A 22,421-nucleotide genomic window follows, 5' to 3' on the forward strand; every position below is an offset into this window, starting at 1 on the left:
AATATTTAATAAAAATGTTAATTTTAGTAAGAATACCAATATATGATTTATTCAAAAAGTGAATTGAGTCTCTATTTAAATGAGGACAATATTGTTATTGGAACTAAATTAAAACTAAAAACAAATATAGAGATCAATTTGAGACTTTGTCCACGTGACACAACTATGTGGTAACACGTGCAAATTTTTAAAAAAAATTAGTAATAAAATAAAAGCAAATAAAAAAACACAAATTGACATGTGATACTAAATTTAACACTGTTTGTGAAAAATTAATCTTATTGAATAACTTTAAAAAAATCAGAACCAAATTGAAATAAAAAAAAATTGGAGTACTAATTTGACATTTCTTAATGAAACAAAGATCAAAAGAGTAATTTAACCTAAAATTAACAAAAGAATAGTTAAAAAAGTTAAATATATTTTTAATTCTTAAACTTTAATATAAAATTGAAATTCGTCTTTATAAAAAATTTTGACATAATGCTTATGTAAAACTTTGAAACAATTTTACCCTCAAAATTTAAAAAAGAATGAATATAATATTTTTAATTTAATAAGGTAAAATTTGTTTGACGTGTTAAGCGACGTTTCGGGTTAACGTCCGAATGGTTTACACTTGTTTGACATATTTTAACTTAAATGCAGTTTAGAAGGTCGTTTAACACGTAAAAAAAAATAACACATCTGGGTTAAGAAGTTATATCCACTCATTTTTAAAGTTTGAAGATAAAAATATATCAAATCAAAATTTCGGATAATAACGAATTCTAATTTCATGTCCAAATTTATAGATTAAAAGATATTTAATCCTAAAAAAATAATAAAAGTAGTTATTGGCGTAAATTTATTATCTAACTAATACTGAGTTTGAAACCTTATGCAATCATATTCCACCAAAATTCTGGGGAAGCATTACTATGAAGAATAATGAAGAAAATGAATTTTTTAAAATAGTACAGCAACTTGCAATTAGGGTTTTAGTACAGAAGTCACTGTCGGACTTAGGATCTTAGACGAAGGTAGCATGACAACATTGTAAAGAATTAACATATCCGAGAAAAAAAGGAAAAACATTATAGAGACAGAAGAGTTTTTGAATTGGTCTATAATTACAAGCTAGGTGGTCTGGTGCGTACCAGATTCTGCTCGTATCTCATTCTGCAATGTCTCGTCCTTTTCACTTTCTCTTTCAAGATTACATTCGCAACCGCCGTCTTTGCCAAAACAAGTTTTCATATTTTCTTTGCAACCTCACATTCTTCTTATTTATCCATTTTCCCATTTTCAATTCAAATTCTTCTACTTTCTTTCTCTTTTGGCATCTAATTCTTAGCCCATCTTTGAATCAACTTTATAACTATTTATAGAAACAAAAATTAAATTGGAATAAAAGATATGTAACATGTATTTAATTCAACTTAATGAAATTTAATCAATTTGAATATAATATTTGTATTCAACTTGTATAGGTTTTTCTTATATTATTTCAAAACTATTTTAATTTTTGGTTCCTCTTTACAAGCTCTTTAAAGGGCAACTTTGTTGAAATATCTCCCATGAGTTGTTTTCTATAATAAAATAGATGTAAAATGTGAATCTCACTATTCCATATCATCATTAAAGAATTTACATTCAATTTTATTATATTGGGAAAAAAAAAAGTAAACAAGCAACTCAATATTTAATAATTTTTAGCTAAACCTGATTATTGTTAACATAAAAGAAAAAAAGAGATCAGATGAGTTATTAATGTGTATTGAGCACTTAGGATGGCAATGCGGGCCCATCCGATCTATTTAGGTTCGGCCTGCATAAGACTCGTACATCGTGAACTGTCTCACACAATTTATGTGAATTGCAATCATTGGTCCGCTCCGCACATCACTTGGCTTGCAGACTCGTGAGCCCGCGGGCTGATCCGCTTTTTTTTTTTTAATTCTTATGATAAAACTTTCAATGTTAAAATTGAAAAACTTCAAGAAGTTCACAAAATTAAGTAAAGACTTTGGGAAGTTGGATGATAAATTGATAATTCAACATTTTCATCATATTCATATTTATACTATGACATACACAATGTACAAGCACATTAAAAAATACATAATATTTGTCTTTTCTAGTTATACAAGAATTTAGAACATTAATGCAATAGTCCATAAAAGAAGTAACTAATATACACAAGTGCAAATTTTTTTTATACGGGCTTGTGGGTGTGGGTCGTGGGCTTATGCGGACCGGGGTGTGATGGGCTTGCGAGTTCAACTTCTAGGCCCGTCCCGCGTATTTTGTGCGGGCCTACCGGTCGGCTCGCCGGGCGAGGCCCTAATTGCCACCCCTACTTAAGATTATGTATTTATAAATAAAAAAAATACAAGGAGATAAGTCTAAGGCGTTATATTTAAAAATAACATGTAATATTGTAATTAATAATATTTTATGATATCTTAACAATATCTAACGCTTTCTCTTAAACTAGTATATATAAATCCTATGTACCAAGTTTCTATAATAATTAATTCTAGGTTTCACGTAAAGACTTATTGAAAATATTTGGAAGTGACATTCTATTAGAAGATCCTTGCTAATCAACCTCTAAATAGCAGTATACAACTTTAGTATGATTATTGTGACCACATACCAAAATTAACTCAACCTTACAAAATTGACTTATGATATGAGATTTGTATCCAACACCTCTCTGATCGATGTGGACTCTCCAACAACTCCCTCATGATGAGACATATACATTTGAAGCATGAGACTAAACATTAATGGTGGTCCTATAGCGGGTGACACGGTAGGTCCAATAAATTACAAATATCATTTTCAGATAAATCTAATACGATTTAAAAAAATGAACTTTAAACATAACTCAACATTACAAAATCAACTTTTAAGATGAGGTTTGCACCAATATCGTACCTCTAACTAATCTCTCGCCAATGTGGAATCTTCAACAATTATGATATACAATAATATTTATTTATATAGTTTAATTGAAATTAATTATATTTTACGAAAAATAGTTCAACTTGTCCTTAAGAAATTAAATAGTTAATAATACATACAAATATTTTAATTTGAAAATTACGTGAATTACATAATATTTAAATAAATGAACAATAGTAAAAATTAAATGTAGTATAAAAAAAGTCATAACATCTTTCATGATCTTCTTGTTACTTCTCAAACATGTTATTGATGTCATTTATAAGAATTTTACATTTTAAACACATTTATTATGACTTTTTTAATTTAAGTAATTAGTAGTTGTCATCTTTTTTCTTTAATTGCATACCAATATGTAAACTAGCGTTTGTACTAGATCTTTATTATACGATGAGTACGAACATAAAGAAAAAAAGCTATGATATTTTTGAAGAATTATTCTCAAATGTTTAATATTATTTTGGTTTAATTCTTAAATAGTAATCAAGCATGTTGAGTTTTAAATTTCTCCCTTAATATTCCGTGAAAATTCCATGTATGAATGATGTGTTACACTTTTGAACTATGGGGTGAAGTTTGCTCTATAAAAGATTTTAATTGTCTCGTTATTATCTTTTTGAACATACCAAGTTTAGTTGTATACTTCTTTGATCATCTCTCAACATTAAATTAGTGAGTGATCAACTCAACTTCAATAATTGATTCCTTCAACACAATCAACTTCAATATTGTATTTTGTATGACATTAAGAATGCTACACTAAATTCCTTTCTAACAAGTTTTCATATCTCTTATCCACTTGGATGTTATTGAATTTTATAAGTGATTCAATTTTGTTACAGATGAATAAAAAAGACATTAATGCATATTTCGTAAATAAAATTATCTATCAACAAATTATTTAGTAGGTAATTCATATATAATATCAAATTATTTACAAAAATTGTTCATTACCTATAAAATAAATTATTAATGTACCTATAAAATAAATTATTAATGTAGATAAAATCATATTTTTGTAACATTTACAATTCCTTTGAATTTTTGAATTGAGCTTATTTTTTATTATACTTGTTTTGTTTTATCTTTTGCTCCATGTGCATGTTTATCTTCTTTTCTTAGAAGCAAGTTTTCTCATTTGTATAATATTATGTATTAAACTGATGTTCAATGCTAAACTTATAAGAACTATAATTTTATCCTCTGTTTGTTCTGTTGCTGATCCTATGTGTTCATATTCTTGTTTTATTTTTATATGTATGCTTTCACACTTATATAATAATGTAGATTAAATTTATGTTTAGTGAACCTTTTTGAGTTGCATGTTTTGTTAATCTAAGATTATTAAAATGATAAAACAAAACAAGTTTTATCTTTAATCAAACAAATTTATAAAAAAAAAATGGTAGGTGTTGAAAATGATTTTCAAGATAATGATCTTGAATTGAGGGTGAAGGAAGGTGTGGAGCACATGTTGAGATTCAAGAGAAACAATGAATACATGTAATTTAATTTTTTGGGTAAAATACAAATTTGGTCCTTATTTTTATTTAATTGTGTCAATTTAGTTTTAATATATTCTTTTCTTCAAAGTTCCAATTTTAGTCAATTTTGTTCAATTTGATTATTTTTTGTTAACGTCATTTAAATAGTTAATGATGATAAACAGTGATGAACACGTGTCACTTCGTAGTTTATTTATTTATTTTTTTAATTTTTGAAAAATATATCCACGTATCAACCCAATAACGTGTCACGTGTCAAAATTTATGTTTATATTCAATCTGTTTTCTATATTCATTATTTTTGATCAATTTAGTCCTAATTTTTTGTTTGAAATGAAACAATTTTTTTTCTCCAAATTGAGATCAAATTTAATTTTTATGTAAAAGTTATAATAATGCTTTTATTAAAATGCACATTTTTATTAAATATTTTTTCTTTGGGGTTATAATTAGTTTAAAATTAAAACTAAAATTTTAAGAATAAAGACTAATATCATTGATCTATAAATTTAAAAGGTTAAAAATCAAATGTGATTTATAAAATTTGGAGAGGTTAAAAAGTGTGGAGAAACATCATCACTTCATGTGATTATGTAATTTTTAACCACTTAAAATTTTAGATTAATGGTATTAGTTCTCATACTAAAAATTTCTATTCTAATTTTAAACTAATTTAACCCTAAACCAAAAATATTTAATAAAAATATGAATTTTAGTAAAAACATGATTATAACATTTACATGAAAATTAAATTTAGTCTCAATTTGGAATGATAAAAGTGTTTCCTTTAAAACAAAAAATTGGGATTAAATTAAACAAAAATATCGATTATACGGACCAAATTGAATATAAAAACATTGATTTTGACACATAATAAACGGTTGGATTAACACGTAGACATTTTTTCAAAAAAATTTAAAAAAATATTAAAAAAATTTAAATTTAAAAAAAAACATGTAGTGACACGTGAAAATCATCGTTTCTAATCATTAAATATTTAAATGACATTAAAACAAAAGACCAAATTGAACAAAATTAACGAAAATTGAGACCTAATTGAACAAGAAAAAGTATTAGGATTGAGTAGACACAACTAAACAACAAAAATAGGGATCTAATGTGTGAGGTAGGAAAAATATAAAAAACTTTTTTTTTTCTTACAATGAGCATCATTTATGTTATGTGAATAAACCTTTACAATGGTAAAATTTCTTCTCACAAAGTTATAAATATTTAATGTTAGAGTCCTACTATTTGTTTTTGATTTATTTATTTTGTCATGATTTTTTTTTCTGTTTGTTATTTTCTTCGTTTTGATATGCTCTTACATTTTGGTCTTTATATTGGTAATTCATTTGTTATTTTTCTACATATAGGAGGTTTTGATATTACAGACAGGAATAAAATAATCATTTTTAGGGTCCAGTCATATTCTTCCAATAATAAAAAATTGTATTTCAAATAACATTCACATTTTTCCAATATTAAAATTGTTTGAAACATCTCTAACTATTTATGATACAGTTGTTAAACATTTTTTGGAAATGCTCTAATCATTCAAATTTAAAAATAAAAATAAAAAACAAAATATCCTTTTTTGTTAAACTTCCTTAAAATCAAAATAAGGTGGAGAAATGGAATTTCCTCCTAACAGATGCCCTTGAAAAATTCCAACCAAACGGTACACATTGATAGCTTTTAGTAATGGAATGTGTACTATTTTTAGAGATAATAATGGAATTTTTCACTACCATGTTCATCATTAATATATATATATATATATATATATATATATATATATATATATATATATATATATATATATATATATATATATATATATATATGTGTGTGTGTGTGTGACCTCGTTCATTCTTAAAGATTTAATTTTAGTGAAAAGAATATTTGGTTGTACCTAAGAATTTTATTTTCATATATTAGTTAGTTGACCTTGACATGATTTATGTCTGTTCTGATTGTTTGCAGGTGATTATAGTAATTTGATATGATTTTAATAAAACTATAACTATTATTAAATACCTTCATACATATATTTTATTACAATATCAATTATCAATTACAACTCTTTGATCTTTGCAAAATATTTCGGATATATAAAAATCTTGGAACTAAAATTAATATATATTTGAGTTGGCTGTGATACAAAGTACATAATCTCCGTTTAGTTTAAATTAACAGGAATAGTATAATTATTTGAATAAATATTTGTATACATGTATAATATATTAACATGTAAGTATTAAAAACCAAAAAGATAGAAAATATCTTTTCCATACGAATGGAGAACTTAAAAACCCCAAAAATTTATTTACGAGACACACATTTGAGTTCATGTTCAGGTGTTTTTGAAGATCAGCATTCCCATCCAACAGTTCCCTGAAATTTTGCATTTTTTCCAATTTTTTTACTTAAAATACTGGAAAACATTTTCAGTTTTTTGGGCTAATTGGGCCTTTTATGGGCCTTCACAACTGAGTGCACCCCCAATAGTGATTATCCACTCACATATGAGTTTTATGAGAAACAATTGGTGAAATGTTAAGGAAAGTAGAAATGATTTGGTTATTTGTGTAGTGCATAATCCACGTATGAAAAATATAGCACCCTATGTGAACTTTTGTTAATAATTCACATATCAACTTATATAAAAATAGAGATACTTTAATAGAACACAAAATTTTAAAATCTAAATTTAAATTTTAACGAGGTTTATACGTCACTTATATATTATATATTATGAAATTGTCATTATAAAATTAAATTATCTGATCTCTAGTCGTCGATATGGAACTTCTAATCCATTTTTCGGGACAGGCTCTAACTTGACATATTAAAAGTGGGTTTGAAGCCTAACTCAATCCTATAAAACCAGTTTGTAAAGTGAGATTTGCATCTTACTTATATATTATGAAATTGTCTTATCTTTAATCGATGTAAAATTTTCAACGTATTAGATAGATTTACACAAACCTATAAAAAACATCAAAATTTACTGGAAGTACGTTCCATTGTCATAATCTTCTCTTTTTATAACTCCCGTAACCACAATGTCAACGAGACATATATGCAAAATAAAGCATTATTTGTCGTGCTTTTTGTACAATAATTCATGGAATTGTATAACCAGTAGCATCACACAGAATAATACTTTAGTGTTTGTTTTGTTCTTAAATAAATATTTCAATAAACTAAAACATATATAAATAGTTTTTATTCTCAATTCTAAACGTGCTTTTGAACTTAGCAGAACATGTATACATGGATAACATTGAGACATTCTCCTTATAGTGTAAGAAAAAAAAAAACTTTTTTATATTCGTTTCCTTTTGTTTTGGTGACAAAGAGAAGACATGACACAATGCATAGATTCAATTCAATCTGTATCTGTCGTAACCTGATTATGAATGTTGACGATGATGTATAATTTGTACAGTGGTGTCAATTATGGAACAAAATCTGTCTCTGAGTACTAAGAATATTATACAACAGAATAATGCAACATTTCTCTTTGATTCCTTTATGACGTCAAATTAAGATCATTTTATTCCAAAAGGAAAATTGTAAAGGATTTTGATCATTATCACATTATATACCCAGAAAGTAGACTTTGGATAGAATCTGATCCCATCTTTTACTCATTTTAAATTTCCATAAACTTTCTGATATTAAAATGTAAACACTCATTTTAGTCATTAATAATAGAGTTAAATATGTTTTTGTTCTTTCATTTTCAATTAATTTTGGAATTAATTCATTTCAAAATTTTGGACCAATTTAATCTTTTATCTTTCTAATTTTATGAATCTAGTTATTTTAATTAAAATTTGTTAAGTTTATTTGACATGTCAAACGCGTTTTATAATAGTATTTGACTTAACACTAAAACAAACATCAGTGCAGGAAGGGCTTTTGACAGCGGTTGTTTTTTATGTTCTGCACCGGTTCCCGAACCGAAGCATATTGGGACGAGGCCAAAAGGTGAAGGTTTTTGGCCTCGGGTGTGACTCGAAGCCATAGATCCACGTTTATGCTTCGGTTATCCTAGAAACCGAGGCCATAGAGTCTCTAAATTTTTAGAGATTCACCGTAGCGAACCTCACCGTCGTTCGCCGCAAATGAACCTCACCACCATTTCGCCACAAACTCTACCGCAACAAACCTCACCACCGTTCGAAACCCTAATCGTGAGAGATCACTACGCTGCCTCCATCTTCAACAGAAAAGCAATCCAGATCGCGCCTAACAGAAGAACGCGAGTCATCTGCCACCAACATGAAACCCCAAAGCATGAGTGAGACGCTGGAACAAACCAGAGTTCCTCCACAGCAGCACCTTCGAACCTTCATCGGAGCAACTACATCAGACCATTGCGGCAACAACCCCTGAACTGCGTAGGACCTCATTCTTCTCCGCCGCGAACACGAACTTGCTGGAACGAACCCACCTTCCTGCACCGTTGACGTATAGCCACAACGTCGCAACAAAGTGGCACAGAGCAGTGACAACCTTCGTCGGAGAACAGTGGTGGCTGTGGTGGACGGTGGCGCAATGGTGCGATGGAGTGTGGTGGAGTTCGCGCAGAGAGGGAAAACAACTTCGAGTTTGGGATGAAGATGAACAGTGCTGGATTCGCGAATTTGGAACCCTAAATAAGGGATATGGCCTCGGTTCAATTAATAACAGAGGCATAAAGTGGAATAGGCCTCGGTCCTATTCCACCCGAGGCCAAAGCCTCTGCTGTCAATGACAATTTTGAAAATTTGGAGAACTCTGACATGTTATAGGTCTCGGTTGAGTGATAACCGAAGCATAAAAGCCCTTATAAGCTTCGGTTGGATTGAGACCCGAGGCAAAAGAGTTCGAAAATTTTCAAAAATGCCCCTGCGTCCTTAATTGCTTCGGTTCCGCAATAACCGAGGCCTATAAGGCGATGTAAAAACACGATTCTGCACTAGTAAAAAATGTGTCAAACAATATAAACAACTCAAATATAATCCTAAATGTGTAGGAAACATCAAATAAACCTAATAAATTTGATTAAAAGGACTAAATTTACGTATTTCAAAAAAAAAAAATTGATCTAAAATTTCAAAATGAATTAATTTTAAAATTCATTAAAAGTTATGGGACCAAAATCATGTTTAATCATTGATAATATAAATTGTAAATTTTTATTTAGTCTTTAAATGTGAGGGATTTGTAATATTTAAGGATTAATTTGTGAAACCAGAATAGGCATTTCCATTATATATTTTTTTGTCCACAATTCGATTAGGGATAATAGGTTATGGGGTATAGGGTCCCCTGGTATATGTGCATGTTTATGTAAAGAAAAAGTTAGCCAAAAAGTGTAAATAAATAAAGTGGAGAAAAGGGTTGAGACCTGAAAACATTTAAAGTGAAAAGGTTGTGTTTGTATGGAGGCAGACACACACACGTGATGGTGCACTTGCTTCTATGCCATTGCTTCTCTACCACTTCTTTTGTTACTTTTCATGAAAGATAAAACCTTTCAATATTATCAATCAAAGATTAGGTTTTATTTGCTTAAGGGTTTAAGCAATGATTTAGCCTTTTTAATAGACATTTAAAGAGCATGTTAGTTCTTAAATGAATGACTTTGCATTATTATCAAATTGATGCAAAAATATTTTAGATAACTATATATAAACAATTTGAACATTTTTCTTCATTTATGTGTTTTATTTAAATTTAAACTTTTTTTATTGAGTTTTTTATATTTATCTTCAACATATACTGACTTTCATATTTTAAAATATATTAAAAAATTAATATATCAAAATTAGTATATTTTATAAACAAAATAAAAGACGACATAAAAAATTCAGCAAAAGATTTTAATTTTGTATGTAAAATGAAGGACTCTAACTAAATTATTATCTTTTCTTTCCATCATCATTGCATGTTTCAACTCAAATAAAATATTAATAAGAAAAATGATTTAATGTTCAAATTAATTAATATTCTTCTAAAAATTGGGATATATATTAAATATCTATTGCATATAATATATTTATCATATTCTTATGAGGTTAAAGATGGTATGGGTCCAAGCTTTTTAAGGAAAATATTCTCTTGTTTTGATATGATTTCATCCTATAAATTTTGTTTTTAGATGCTAATATAGGTTGATACATATCAAAGTGGAGCAATTATATAAGTTGGGTCTTAAAAAATATTATTAGATTATTAAAAAAGAATGTTTATAACAATTATTTCAATAGACATACTTTTTAATGATGCATTTAATTTATAATACTTTATGGTTTAGTATATAAAAACCATATCAATAATGCACTATTTTTTTTTTATTAAACATTGATAATGATGTTTCCATTATTAAGAAAAAAAGAATTTTTATATTTGCTTAATCAAACTAGTTCTTATTATAGGTTCAGTAAATTAATATTCGCTTGATAAATTTATTTATTTTTAACTATTTTTAATTTTTAAACATAAAAAAAAAGACTGACGGGCCGGCGGCGGGCCTGGCCCATGTCTACTATTTCATCTCAAGTTGCTCAAAATAATGTCTCCATGTAATATTTAATGTATTTAAAAAATATTGATGTTATTTTATAATCTATTAGTATAAATAAAATTGAATACGATACTAATAATATATACAAAAAAATAAATAAGTAATATAAATACGTATTATTGAAACTCGATAGAACCATATAAAGAATAATAAAATTAATTTAAATGAATTTAATTTACTTCTATTTCCTTTTGTTGTAGGCTAATATAAGTAATAAAGTATGTATTTTCTAATTTATTAAAAATAAGTTCACCTTGATTGACATTTACTGAAAAGGATAGACAAGCAATTGCAAAAAGAAAATAAATACAAAAAACTGAAAAAAAAATCTAAAAAAATGGACAAGTAGAACAATTCGGTACCTCGTACATAAAATAGTTAGTATGAATTGTCATCGTATACAAATCACTAGAATTATTATCATGTGACAAAGACAACAGAAGAACTTTAATATTATAGAAAAACTTATATTTTACTATGAAAATTACAACACAGTGGCTCAGGAACAACCATGAACATGGCTCAGGAATAAAGTGAATATCATTGTTCACTGTGGCCATGGAACCTTTGGCCTTCAAGATCTGAAAGGCACAAGGTTTTGGGAAACTGGACCTATGAATGACCTTAATAAGTGTTACTAAAGGAAACCAATACAGGCTTTAATCTGTGTCAGTTTTTGAATATGAAATGCTACAGACGTGGCTTAGGAACCTTCCTTGTAGGAATATCAAGTGCATCATAATGACCAAAACCGTGGTAGAGAACTCTGATTGGGTTTTCTTTGCCGTATTCTTGGCCATACTCAGCAATTGATATCAAGCCACCAGCCTCCTTATCATACATGTATACAGTGATAGGCATCCTGGAAAATGGACCTCCTATATTAACATTGACTGTGTATAGTAAATGACTGCATATGAATTCACTTGCCCAAAAGGAAGAGAGACTTACTGCAAAACATGTGATGCAATGAACAATTCGGGTTCACCTCCCCACACATGAGGCTTCCTTATGTGTGAAATATATGTATCAAAATCACCTTCAATGAACCTGAAGATTTCATGGGAGAACTATGTTTATTAGCAAATAATCAATTATCGATTTCATCATTATACACAAAGTTTAATGCATACATTTTGATTTAAGTTCACTACATTCCTCCAGAAAGTGTGGTATAAGTTATACTAGTAGAAGAACAAAATAAATAAATAAACTAAATTGATGTTTGAGATCAACTTAAAATGACAATTTTCTCCTGCCGATTGGTAAACTACTCCTTAGGCTAGCTTTTGGAATTGAGTTAAGTTTTGTTCATTTCAATCAAGACCAATCAATTTTATGTTGTACCAACAAATATCCAGTTCTACAAATGTCCATCATGAGTGTTAATTGCTCAGATGTCCCACGTTGAGTCAATATATGGTCGGGCTATTTTTCATAACGGTTCAGAAATTATTCCCACTTGAGCTAACCGTTAGAGCCAAGTTACGCTCTGTTCATTTCTAGTAGTTTTAATAAAAATAAAAAAGCATGGAGAGATTCTGCTTGTACCAGAGCATACTTTGAGGGTAGAACATGAAGATTGAGAATAAACTTAATCTTTTATTAACAGTAGAAACAGTTATTGTGATGTCTCAAACATTCTATTGTATTTTTAGCTGTTTACATGTTATGAGGGGAAAACAGATCGAAAGAACTGTATTGATAAAATTGTCAATCAAGCAATGGAATCATCAGAACGCTACAGGATACGGGAGCTCACCATTCAGTTTCTTCCCTTCTTTTGACAAACTCATCAGCAACCTGAAAAATGAAAGACAAAAATCAAGAGCATGAGCTGAAGTAAAGTAGTGACCAGATGACTTCAACTGCTTTATTAGGAAGCTACTATAAGAATAATTTGAAATGGTGATCCATCAGCAATTGATATATCTCAGTAATCACTTTAAATTGTTGGCAATACTGTGCCTGTTTGTTTTTCCAATTAGTTTAGTTTCAAGGAAGTCAGGAGGAAGGTGGCGTTTTAAACTTGTTACAATGATGAACAGAGATACATAAAACATACTCTGGCTCGTAAATCATCCGCCAGCTCCCTTTGGATGTTTTCACTAGGAGGAGGCTTTCCAGACCTCAAACAGGCCCCACGAGCAACAGAGCGAAATAAACATCTTCCATCCCCTGGTATTCCTGCTCAGTACCATAAGTTTAGTAAACATTGCAGTTATTACTTACAAATGCATAGGAATAGACTTGTATGTGTATGTATCTAGACTCTGGAGTTTTAACAGAAAGCAAAGCTCACCAATTACAGAATAGTCAGTATAAACTTTCTTCCCATGTGAGAATTTAACATTTGACTCATACTCGTTGCAGTCATCTTTCCTATTTTCATTCTCAGAATGTGATTCGGCATGAGCAGGCTCAGAACTAGAACTACATACAAGTAACCCAAAAATCAAGCCAACTGAAGCACATCCCCGCAGCCAACTGACTGAACCAAAATTACACTTGACTTTGTGCAGCAATTTTTGTTTGGGTAACAAAAGCCTCATATTCATACTTTGGCATGCCAGTGAAATTTCATGATACCTCTTCCGAGGTACTACAGAACTAAAGAATCGAGTATTTCCCCTTTGCTTGGAGCAGCATGATCGAAGGAAGCCTCCTCTTATTGTTTGGCCCATAACCGTAGAACAAGACAATTTTGTGCAAACAGAAAGATCAACATGATTTATGTCTGACTCCCCAGGAAATGAACTAGAAGAAAATGAAGTGGATATTCCGCGGGACCAAAGTCCATGAATGTTACTGCTCATCAGCAGTGGAGAACGACCTTTCAAGACAACAGCATTTATTGAAGATTGACTAGTAGAAACGCAAACACTCATGTTTACATTGCCTGAATAAAAGCCAACCATATTCATCAGAAACTATTCAAAGTAACATTACTATTTTTATCAGAATTAATTTTTTTATCAGCCCAGAGTAACATTACTATGAATATATGAATTAGCATTAATATTCCCATAAAACCCAATATTATATGGCAGCTCCTAGCTTAGTTCTCAAGACAGTCAGTTCAGCGGACTTGAAAGTCCTTATCATGTTAATCATGTTTATAAAATCCATATCACTTGGAAATTAATATAAAATTGCATAAATATTATTTCGTTTAGTCCATGGCCATGATTTCACACAGTATCGGAAGCTGACAACCAAAGCATAAATATTATTTTAAACTAGTATACGTGTAGTCTTAAAAACAACATAAATGCCAACTTTTTAGATATAGGTTAGTAACTTGTTGATCTGAAGTTCGTCAAAATGCCAGATCATGAAATCATACTCAATAAGATAAAAATCACATTGCATAAGATAGATTGATAAGACCATATTTTTTTCGTTTTTTACCCATTGTCCATGTATGTACTCAAAGACTCGTTATAGAGGCACTCCTATTTATTCTTTCCATTGATTTCCAGTAATTTCTGGTGTTAAAAGTTCAATTTCAATATCATTACACATCAACTATTCTATTTGACACAATTGAAGGATTACTTACATTCTATCAAGCGTTTGGGTGGCTGCTATAGACCCATGGCACCGGCAAGCAAGAGATTTCATAAAAATAAAGACCAATCTGAACATCTGGAAGGCTCAAATGTTTAAAGTGTATAATGTTTCTCACACCACGAACACAGGGGAATAACCAGTCTAACTCCCAGGATTCAATTTCTAAATTTAAGAGAGAAAAAATGTACGACAGATTAGAAGTTAGTTTTATCATTTTCCTATCATTCACGTCAATCCATATCATGGCACAATACACCATTTATATACAGTATTAAGTGTCTAATACTCTGTGAAAAGCAAGACTAAGGATGCATCTGGGTAAACTGTTTAATCAAGTACTTATTCAATGAGGTCATACTACACAAAAGCTTTTGTCATAAATTAGAATGTGAAACCTATCAGAATAAGCTAAAGGTATTTGAAGCACTTCCCTAGAAAGCTTTAAAATATGGAGAGAAGCTTATTGAAATAAGGCAGAAAGAGTTTATAGGAGTCATGAGATATTTGCTAAGATGCATAGAAACTCTTCCAAACATCTTCTAAATTAGCACTAAATCACAAATGAAAACAGGAATCAACCATGTGATTCCCATCTTTGAATGCATCTTAAACTTTACATTTTCCCATCCTTTAGACGATTATATACAATTAAGTTAAGAATCTGTTGAAACCCTGCAGTGCTTCTTTTCTCCTATTTACCAGCTTAGACTCTATTATCTTCAGAAATCTCTAATTGGACATATTTAAATGCTTCCTTCAAAACGGTCCATCTAACAATTAGATATAACCTTTTAAGTTAAACATGAAATCAATTTATACTTTCTTTTTACCAACACCATTCCAGGCGGAGAGTCTTCAATACTTCATTCTGAGACAAAGTAAAGGTGCATCTTTATATGAAGAGAAGTTATTATCATTCAAGCTTGTTCGAAGTTGGTAATAAACGCCTGAAACTTTGAAAATTTATATATTTAGATTGCTCAATCCACTAAATTTATCATTTGGCTTTTCAGATATTCACATTAGAATCACATGAAATTCCCTATTTATTCCAATCCAAGTTCAACCCCTTTCAGTTCTTTTCTTGATTGAACCCATATCAGTTAGTATCATCAACAACCCAAAATACTAAAATGCCACCAATTAAAACATGTCACGATTTAACACGGGATTTTTCATAGCATGGGTCTATCAGCAGGAATTAAGTATGTATAATACAGTATTTAATATAAAATTCAAAGTCCCTATGACTCCTATTACTGCAATTTATGTATAACAGATACAATATAAAGAGGAAAGGGGAATAAAAAAAAGGGCAATGGACAGAAGGAGACAAGGGGTGAGGAAAAACAAACCTGTTGAAGACAATGCAATGAAGAGTGAGTAAATGGGTTTTGGGGCTCTAAAGAGTTTTGTGAATGAGAAAAGCTAGAATCTGGAATTGAAGAAAAGAATAATAACAATGGTTGGAAGATGAACGGGTGAAGCAAGATTTTCAAATGATGATTCAGGAAATTCAGTATTGTTCATCTCCTCTCTGCAACCTCGGGTTCCTTCTGGATTGGGTAATACGGGCCAGGCCCAATTACATGGGTTGGATTGACTCTTGCTTTCTGCACCCCCAAAATTTCTTTATGCACCCAAATTTTGAAAATGACCGTTTCATCTTTCATGGAAGTAACTTCGGGATTACTTGTTTCAGAAACTTTCTGGAAACAAATTTTCTGGAATTTCTAAAATATAATTTTTGGAACAGAATTTGCAGAATACGATTTTCGAAATAAAATTTTGGGAATGAAATTTCTGAAATACTTTATGAAACAACCTTTTTAAACATACTTTTTGAAATATTTTCTGAAACAAGCTTTTAAGTGAATAAGGATATATGAGGGTGCATTTAATCATGATGGGGTGTACGAAGCAAAAGCCTTCAGATTTTACTTGGATTTGGAGGTTTTATAAACGACCATTTTTCTAAAGACTAATTGTCACACAAACAAAGGCTAGTCCACTACTTTTTTTTAAAAGGGTTAACTATTAATTTAATAATCAATTTATTTTAATTTAAATACCTTTTATAATCCTAAAAAGGAAAATGTTAGCTTTAGATTCCTAACATTTTCTAAGAGTTTTTTTAACTCCTATTATAAATGGTTAGTTTAAGACTGAAAATGAAAAATATTAGTTAATGTAAAATAATATTTTAAATTAATATTATTATATTTCTTTTGTATAAGTAAAACACCATTTATTGAAGACAGAAAAGATAAGTATATATATTATTTATACTTTTTCATTCAAATTTTACTTTTTTACATCATATTTTCTATTATAAATAATTATAGTCTTAGTTTCATACAATAATCTATTGATCAAGTTTTGTATTAATTTCTATACTGTTAAGATGAATCTGCACGTGCTTAAGGTAAGATTTTTATGCTTGGTTGATTTAATTTAAGTTTTTTTTTTCTATATTTTTAAGTATAATAATACGATTTCTCATCTTTTAATTTTTATCTCTCATATTTTTTTTACGTGATTTAATATAAGTCATTGTACCACTATTTCTTTTTAAAAGAATTGATAGTTCATACTAAATCACATTAAGTAATAAGAGGTTAGAATAAAAAATAGGAGTCAAAATATAATTTTTTTTATTTATTTATTGCGTGTCTTTTCTTTATTTTTATTCTTTGCCTAGGCTTTTATTCTTTAGTGTTCTGAGGGTTATAAATGTTATAATTTCTTGAAAAAGTTGTTATAAATTCAACTTATTGATTGAATTGATTAGTGAAAAATAATTATTTTGAAGTAAAAATCCTCACAAAAAAATCAGACATAATAAAACATACTCGTGTTAAATACATAAAAATTTCAACTTCAAACATAAACCACCATAATATAAAAAAATATAACTAAATCAAGACTTTTTTTTTCCTCGTGATTCGATTTTCATTTATTATTCAATAAAAAATAGTTACTTTCAGGTACAACTCAAAATAACTGTGTTAAGTTTCTGGAAACTTCAACTCAACTTAAAACAAAAGCCCCTAAGGTATAAAAATACAAAAAAGAAAAAATATTTTCTAATTTTTCAAGTTTCCATTTGTTCATAACAAAACCAAGTTTCATGAAAAATACGAATTTAACCACATCTATAACTTCACGAAATCTAATGTAAAATTCAGTTAAGAGAAAAGAAAAAACAGTATCTGATGGTGTGTCACTAACATCGTAGCAGTTGAGTAGGTAATAATCGATGTGGGGTTTTTCTACCACGATCACATTGTTTTGTTTTTGTTTTTTTCTTAAAATCAAGGTTTCAATTTTCATATGCAGGGGTGTGAAACGCATGCAACTTTACTCTTCCTTTTTCCACAGGCGTGGATGCGAACAAAGATTCTTTCATTCATGCACTCTTTCCCCAACTCTCCCACAATCCCACTTTTGAATTTTGGATCGCTTCCAACGGTCACTCTCTACCCTTTTCCCTTTCACAAACCCTACTTTCCTCCTTCTCTGTAAATGGGTTGGAATCTCATCTTCTGGCTCCTCATTTGTTTCCCTGCCAACATTGCCCTTCTCGCTTCTACTTTCTACCAGGTCTTCAATTTTTCATTTGCTTAATTATTATTATTTTTTTCGGTAAAACTGTTTTTGAATTGGGGTTATTGTTGTTGGGGTTGAAGGTTTTGATTCTGTCGGATTTGGAGTCTGATTACGTCAACCCTTTCGACGCTTCGTCTCGGATTAACTACTTCGTGCTTCCGGAGTTCATTGGGCAGGGAGCATTGTGTGTTCTGTGCCTCTTCACTGGCCATTGGTTCATGTTTTTGCTCACAGTTCCTGTTACTGTCTACCATGCCAGACTGTAAGTTAACTTGTTCATGTTTTTTTTTTTTTTGTTAGAGGAGAGTGAACTATGTGTTGTTGTTAGTGGCATTGTGTTTGTTTGGTGGGGTTTTTAGGTGTGATGTTTTTGCTTCTGATACTGTGTCTGTGTGTGCTTTTAATAATGTTATTATGGCTGAAATAAATATCCTCTTCCGTAGGCTAAAATCATCTTGTTACCTCATCTTTCTAGAAGTTAGAGGAGGTTTTTTTTATTATTTAAGTTGGAATGGATAAATTGATTTTAACTCATTGTTGAACTCAATTTATATTACCTTTTTTTATTTTCCTTTTTTGGGTGCTTTTAGAAAAGGATTGAGGCCCAAGAGTTTTACTTTCAAAGGATTTATGTGAACTCAAAACCAAACACTTTCTGGAGAAGTTCTGTGTTTATTCAAGAAGTTAGATGAGATTTTTTTTATAGAAGTCAGAATGCGTAAGTTGAGTTTGACTCATGGTTGAGCTCAATTTACTTTTCCTTTTATGGTTGCTTTTAGAAAAAGTTTGAGGCCCTAGAGTTTTTCTTTCGAAGGATTTATGTGAACTCAAAACCGAACACTTTTTTTGGGAACCTTTGCGTTTACATTTTGTTTTTTGTTTTTCTTACATATACATAGATGCCTGCGTAGGTTTACTTTTGCTTGGAGAATAAAGGGAGTGAAGTGTATGTATGATGTGATTATAGTTGTGCATTTATACAATCTCTTGTAAATGGAATATTGCTCTCTTTATTACTGTTTGAATATGAAGTTCTAATTGAAACTGCTACTCTGATACACCTCAGCCACTTTGTTATGACAGCTTTTAAATATTTCATTGTGACAAAGTAGATGAAGTTCTTTAAACTCTCTGTTTTGGCTACGACAATGTTTATTGTTTAGTTGTTTGGCTATTATAATTTACTAATTTACATCTGAATTTGCAAAAGATTCTTTTGAAATATTTTTCATATCTTTCTTGTCAATCTGAATATGTTCTTATTACATAGAGGTTTTTGTAAACCCAAGAGAAATCCTTAGTCCTGTTCCACAGTTGCAGAAAAGTCTTCTGTGGTCTCACCTTTTGCCTTCACCCCAGCTGGGACCCATCATTCATCTCTTGAATTACTAAATATAGGCAATATGTACTCTCTTTTTCTCGCTTGATACTTCCACAATATTTCTCTTGGAATTTTATTGTAACTTATAATATCTAATGATATCTTAACATTATCTAAACACCATCAATATAAGTAGAATTCTCAGGGCAGCGACATGTTTTTCCTTTTCTAAGTTATAGCAAGGTAGCAAAAGAAAAGAGATATTGCAACGTTTTTTAGAATGCTTCTTCCTTCAACTTTATATAATCAAGGTCCTCCTGGCACCAAGACCAAAACCAAAGCAGAGTCACACCATCCATCTTCATGAAAGTTTGTTGCAACTCATTAAAGGTGAATTTCGTGCTCCTCAAAGAAACTTTCTGCTCTAGTGATCCACAAAGCAGGTTCCCATATAAAATCTGGCAGCTCATCCTTCATGGCCCACTTGCCCACCATCCCTGGTAACACAGATATCTCGTAGTTAAGATAAGACTCAGATTCGATAGAAACACAGCAATATCATTGATTGAAAAAACAAAAACTATTGCAAATTGTAGAAGAGAAACACCTGTAATCCCAGGGTAAAGATTCTCAGAGAAGACATGTTCCCAATGTAAGGTTATCTAACAAAAGCTACAGAATTATTTTCACCCTTGCCATACCCTCTCCCTATGACTGCCTTGCCTCTCTAACCAAACTGACCACATAAACTATTTTAACTAATTCTGTGTTGAGCAAATTGTTGGGCTTTAAGCCCAAACCTAGAATTCTAGCATTGCCTTACAAGTGATATAATGCCATTGTGAAACTCTTTTAAGTAATTGTATATTTTAGTCATTTCTTTTCAAAAATTTTCACCAAAAAGATTGACAAAGAAAGACATGAATACATAGAATATTGGATTCCTATTGTAGGCTGGCAATCAACATCAATCTATTCTTTAATCTTCTCGTTATACGATTCGGATCCTGAGGTTTTCATTGAAACTGCATACAATCTGGTCTTTTTATCCCTATTACTAACTGTCTTCGTGATGACAAATTAGATAGAATTTTTTAAACTCTGTTTGGATTTGTGAGGATTACATTTATGTTTTGGCATTGTTGCTATTTGTGTTAACCTTGTTCACTGGTTTTCTAGAGGGAAATGAATGTGTTATGTCATATGATCCATGCAACATGATTGTTAGTTTCTTGTTTAAAAAATTTCCAACTTCTGTGTCTAAATTAGTGTTAAGTTATTTTTTGCGGGTTCATATGCATAGAGTAGGAAATGTCAACAACGATTTTTTTAGTATAATGAATAAGTTTATGTTTGTTCTTCCATTTAGAACATATTGTTTAAACTTGTTTTATGTTCTTTTTAGTCATGATTATTCCTTTTCTATGATTCAGGTATATGAAAAGAGAGCATCTTATTGATGTTACTGAGGTATTTAGGGTAGTTAATGCTGAGAAGAAATTTCGGATAGTCAAACTTGCTTTATACTTAACGGTTCTCATTGTTACTATCTTCAGGTTTGTCACACACCCTTACAATAGAACATGCTTATCTACTCTGCTTTGTCTTGCACGATCTAACAGCTTAACACCGTATCTATTTCCTTTTCTAATTAAGACCTTCCATTAGGATGCTTGCCGCAGGAAGAATAATATTCTACATTTCCAAGTTTGAAGGATTAGACATTCGGTCAAATCTCTAGTGGTCTTGAAAAAAATTGTAATCCTCCGAAGTATACAATCTACACTTTTCTTTAGAATATTACAATTTATCTGATTAGGAAATTGACCATGTCAGCTGCCATGGTTTTAGAGACCCTTGGAATCCTGTAATTACATTTTCTTGACTAGTCCCTCTCCAACTATATTTTCTCCTCTCTAATTCTTTTGGTCATGTAAATGGTCGTAAATCTTTTCAAATGACCTTTGAAATTGTAATTTTCTTGTCATATATAACCAAAGCTTACACGTGAGAGAATGTTTGGGTGGGATCCTTGTCTAGATGCATTATGTGACCTATTAGTATTTTGTCCCTCATATTTGAATAACACAGAACAGAACATACGTAATTATGCAAGTTAAAATTAGGATATTTTTCCTCTCTTGCTCTTATGGTGTGTTTTCTTAAAATGTCCTTTCCTTGGAAATAAAATGGATGGTTTTGCTTCTGATATCTGAAAGATTCTACGATTATTCTTGCAAACTTTATTCTTCATGGGTAGATATACTCCCTTAAGGAACCTGATGGTCAACATTTGTACCTACTTTCTATTTTCAGGCTTACATTAATCGCAGTCTACTATTTAGGCATTGAAGACGATGATGACCTAGGACACCTTTGGTAACCCACAACTTGTGCAATGTGGCACTCTGGGAAGTTGCACCCTATTTTTGGTTGTTGGGAGAGTTCCCTTTTTGGGGGGGGGGGGGGAACTTGTGACTTTATCTGTACCATTACATTAGGTTTACACTTAGAATGCAGGTGTTTTCAGAAATAGAAATGTTAGGTATTAACTTGAGTGAAACATTACAAACTCATGTATCAACATTGTTTGTTACATCTCTTTTTCACCTGAAATGGCTTGTCCTACGAATTATTTGAGAGGTTATTTCAACGGTACCATATTTTTTAGATGTTCGCAGTTGAAAGCATGAATGCTAAGGTTACGTGGATGGTACCCAAGAAATAGGCACGTTTAGTTCAAGAGTCATATGGTATTGCATGTTATTTGCACTCCTCTATTTTAGGTCAATGTTTTGGAGTATGTAATTTGTGTTGTGGTTAAAAGAAACTAACTTCCGAAGTCTGAAGAGGGAAAGAGAAATATTTATCTATCATT

The 22,421-nt window shown here is 30.3% G+C and overlaps 2 protein-coding genes across 7 annotated transcripts; one reads left to right on the forward strand and one right to left on the reverse strand.

The window, feature by feature from the left end:
- Positions 1 to 11,386: 11,386 nt before the first annotated feature.
- Positions 11,387 to 16,150, reverse strand: LOC114189742 (OVARIAN TUMOR DOMAIN-containing deubiquitinating enzyme 4). 3 transcript variants are annotated; one of them, XM_028078413.2, is made up of 7 exons: positions 15,969 to 16,132; positions 14,603 to 14,775; positions 13,343 to 13,939; positions 13,106 to 13,227; positions 12,803 to 12,843; positions 11,992 to 12,090; positions 11,387 to 11,902 (listed from the first exon to the last, which is right to left on the reverse strand). In XM_028078413.2, exons 3-7 carry the CDS (start codon positions 13,926 to 13,928, stop codon positions 11,731 to 11,733), a joined length of 1,020 nt encoding a protein of 339 aa, XP_027934214.2. In that variant the 5' UTR covers positions 13,929 to 13,939; positions 14,603 to 14,775; positions 15,969 to 16,132; the 3' UTR covers positions 11,387 to 11,730. The 3 variants fall into 3 exon arrangements, with proteins under 3 accessions (XP_027934214.2, XP_085531681.1, XP_027934213.2); XM_085675555.1 differs by lacking the exon at positions 14,603 to 14,775 and having other exon boundaries at positions 11,387 to 11,918; positions 15,969 to 16,150; XM_028078412.2 differs by lacking the exon at positions 14,603 to 14,775 and having other exon boundaries at positions 15,969 to 16,149.
- Positions 16,151 to 17,751: 1,601 nt separating this feature from the next.
- On the forward strand, positions 17,752 to 22,190 carry LOC114190385 (protein cornichon homolog 1-like). Of its 4 annotated transcripts, XM_028079240.2 has the most exons (5): positions 17,752 to 17,862; positions 17,953 to 18,216; positions 18,303 to 18,484; positions 20,977 to 21,099; positions 21,200 to 21,912. In XM_028079240.2, exons 2-5 carry the CDS (start codon positions 18,139 to 18,141, stop codon positions 21,282 to 21,284), a joined length of 468 nt encoding a protein of 155 aa, XP_027935041.1. In that variant the 5' UTR covers positions 17,752 to 17,862; positions 17,953 to 18,138; the 3' UTR covers positions 21,285 to 21,912. The 4 variants fall into 4 exon arrangements, with proteins under 4 accessions (XP_027935041.1, XP_085531733.1, XP_027935042.1 ...); XM_085675607.1 differs by lacking the exon at positions 17,752 to 17,862 and having other exon boundaries at positions 17,926 to 18,216; XM_028079241.2 differs by lacking the exon at positions 17,752 to 17,862 and having other exon boundaries at positions 17,926 to 18,216; positions 21,212 to 21,912.
- The last annotated feature ends 231 nt before the right edge of the window (positions 22,191 to 22,421 follow it).

Source organism: Vigna unguiculata, chromosome 7, assembly GCF_037176805.1.
Source record: "Vigna unguiculata cultivar grain cowpea cultivar isolate G323 ecotype 2 chromosome 7, ASM3717680v1, whole genome shotgun sequence".
NCBI classification, from domain to species: Eukaryota; Viridiplantae; Streptophyta; class Magnoliopsida; order Fabales; family Fabaceae; genus Vigna; species Vigna unguiculata.

What these genes read in the sequence shown, in the direction of transcription:
- LOC114189742 (XM_028078412.2), bottom strand. Translation starts at nt 13,928, where the DNA reads ATGAGTGTTTGCGTTTCTACTAGTCAATCTTCAATAAATGCTGTTGTC. An exon ending in TACTGACTATTCTGTAATTG is followed by an intron (nt 13,228 to 13,342) that starts GTGAGCTTTGCT and finishes GGTACTGAGCAG; the next exon opens with GAATACCAGGGGATGGAAGA. An exon ending in CGGATGATTTACGAGCCAGA is followed by an intron (nt 12,844 to 13,105) that starts GTATGTTTTATG and finishes TTCATTTTTCAG; the next exon opens with GTTGCTGATGAGTTTGTCAA.
- LOC114190385 (XM_028079240.2), top strand. Translation starts at nt 18,139, where the DNA reads ATGGGTTGGAATCTCATCTTCTGGCTCCTCATTTGTTTCCCTGCCAAC. An exon ending in TCGCTTCTACTTTCTACCAG is followed by an intron (nt 18,217 to 18,302) that starts GTCTTCAATTTT and finishes TTGGGGTTGAAG; the next exon opens with GTTTTGATTCTGTCGGATTT. An exon ending in ACTGTCTACCATGCCAGACT is followed by an intron (nt 18,485 to 20,976) that starts GTAAGTTAACTT and finishes TCTATGATTCAG; the next exon opens with GTATATGAAAAGAGAGCATC.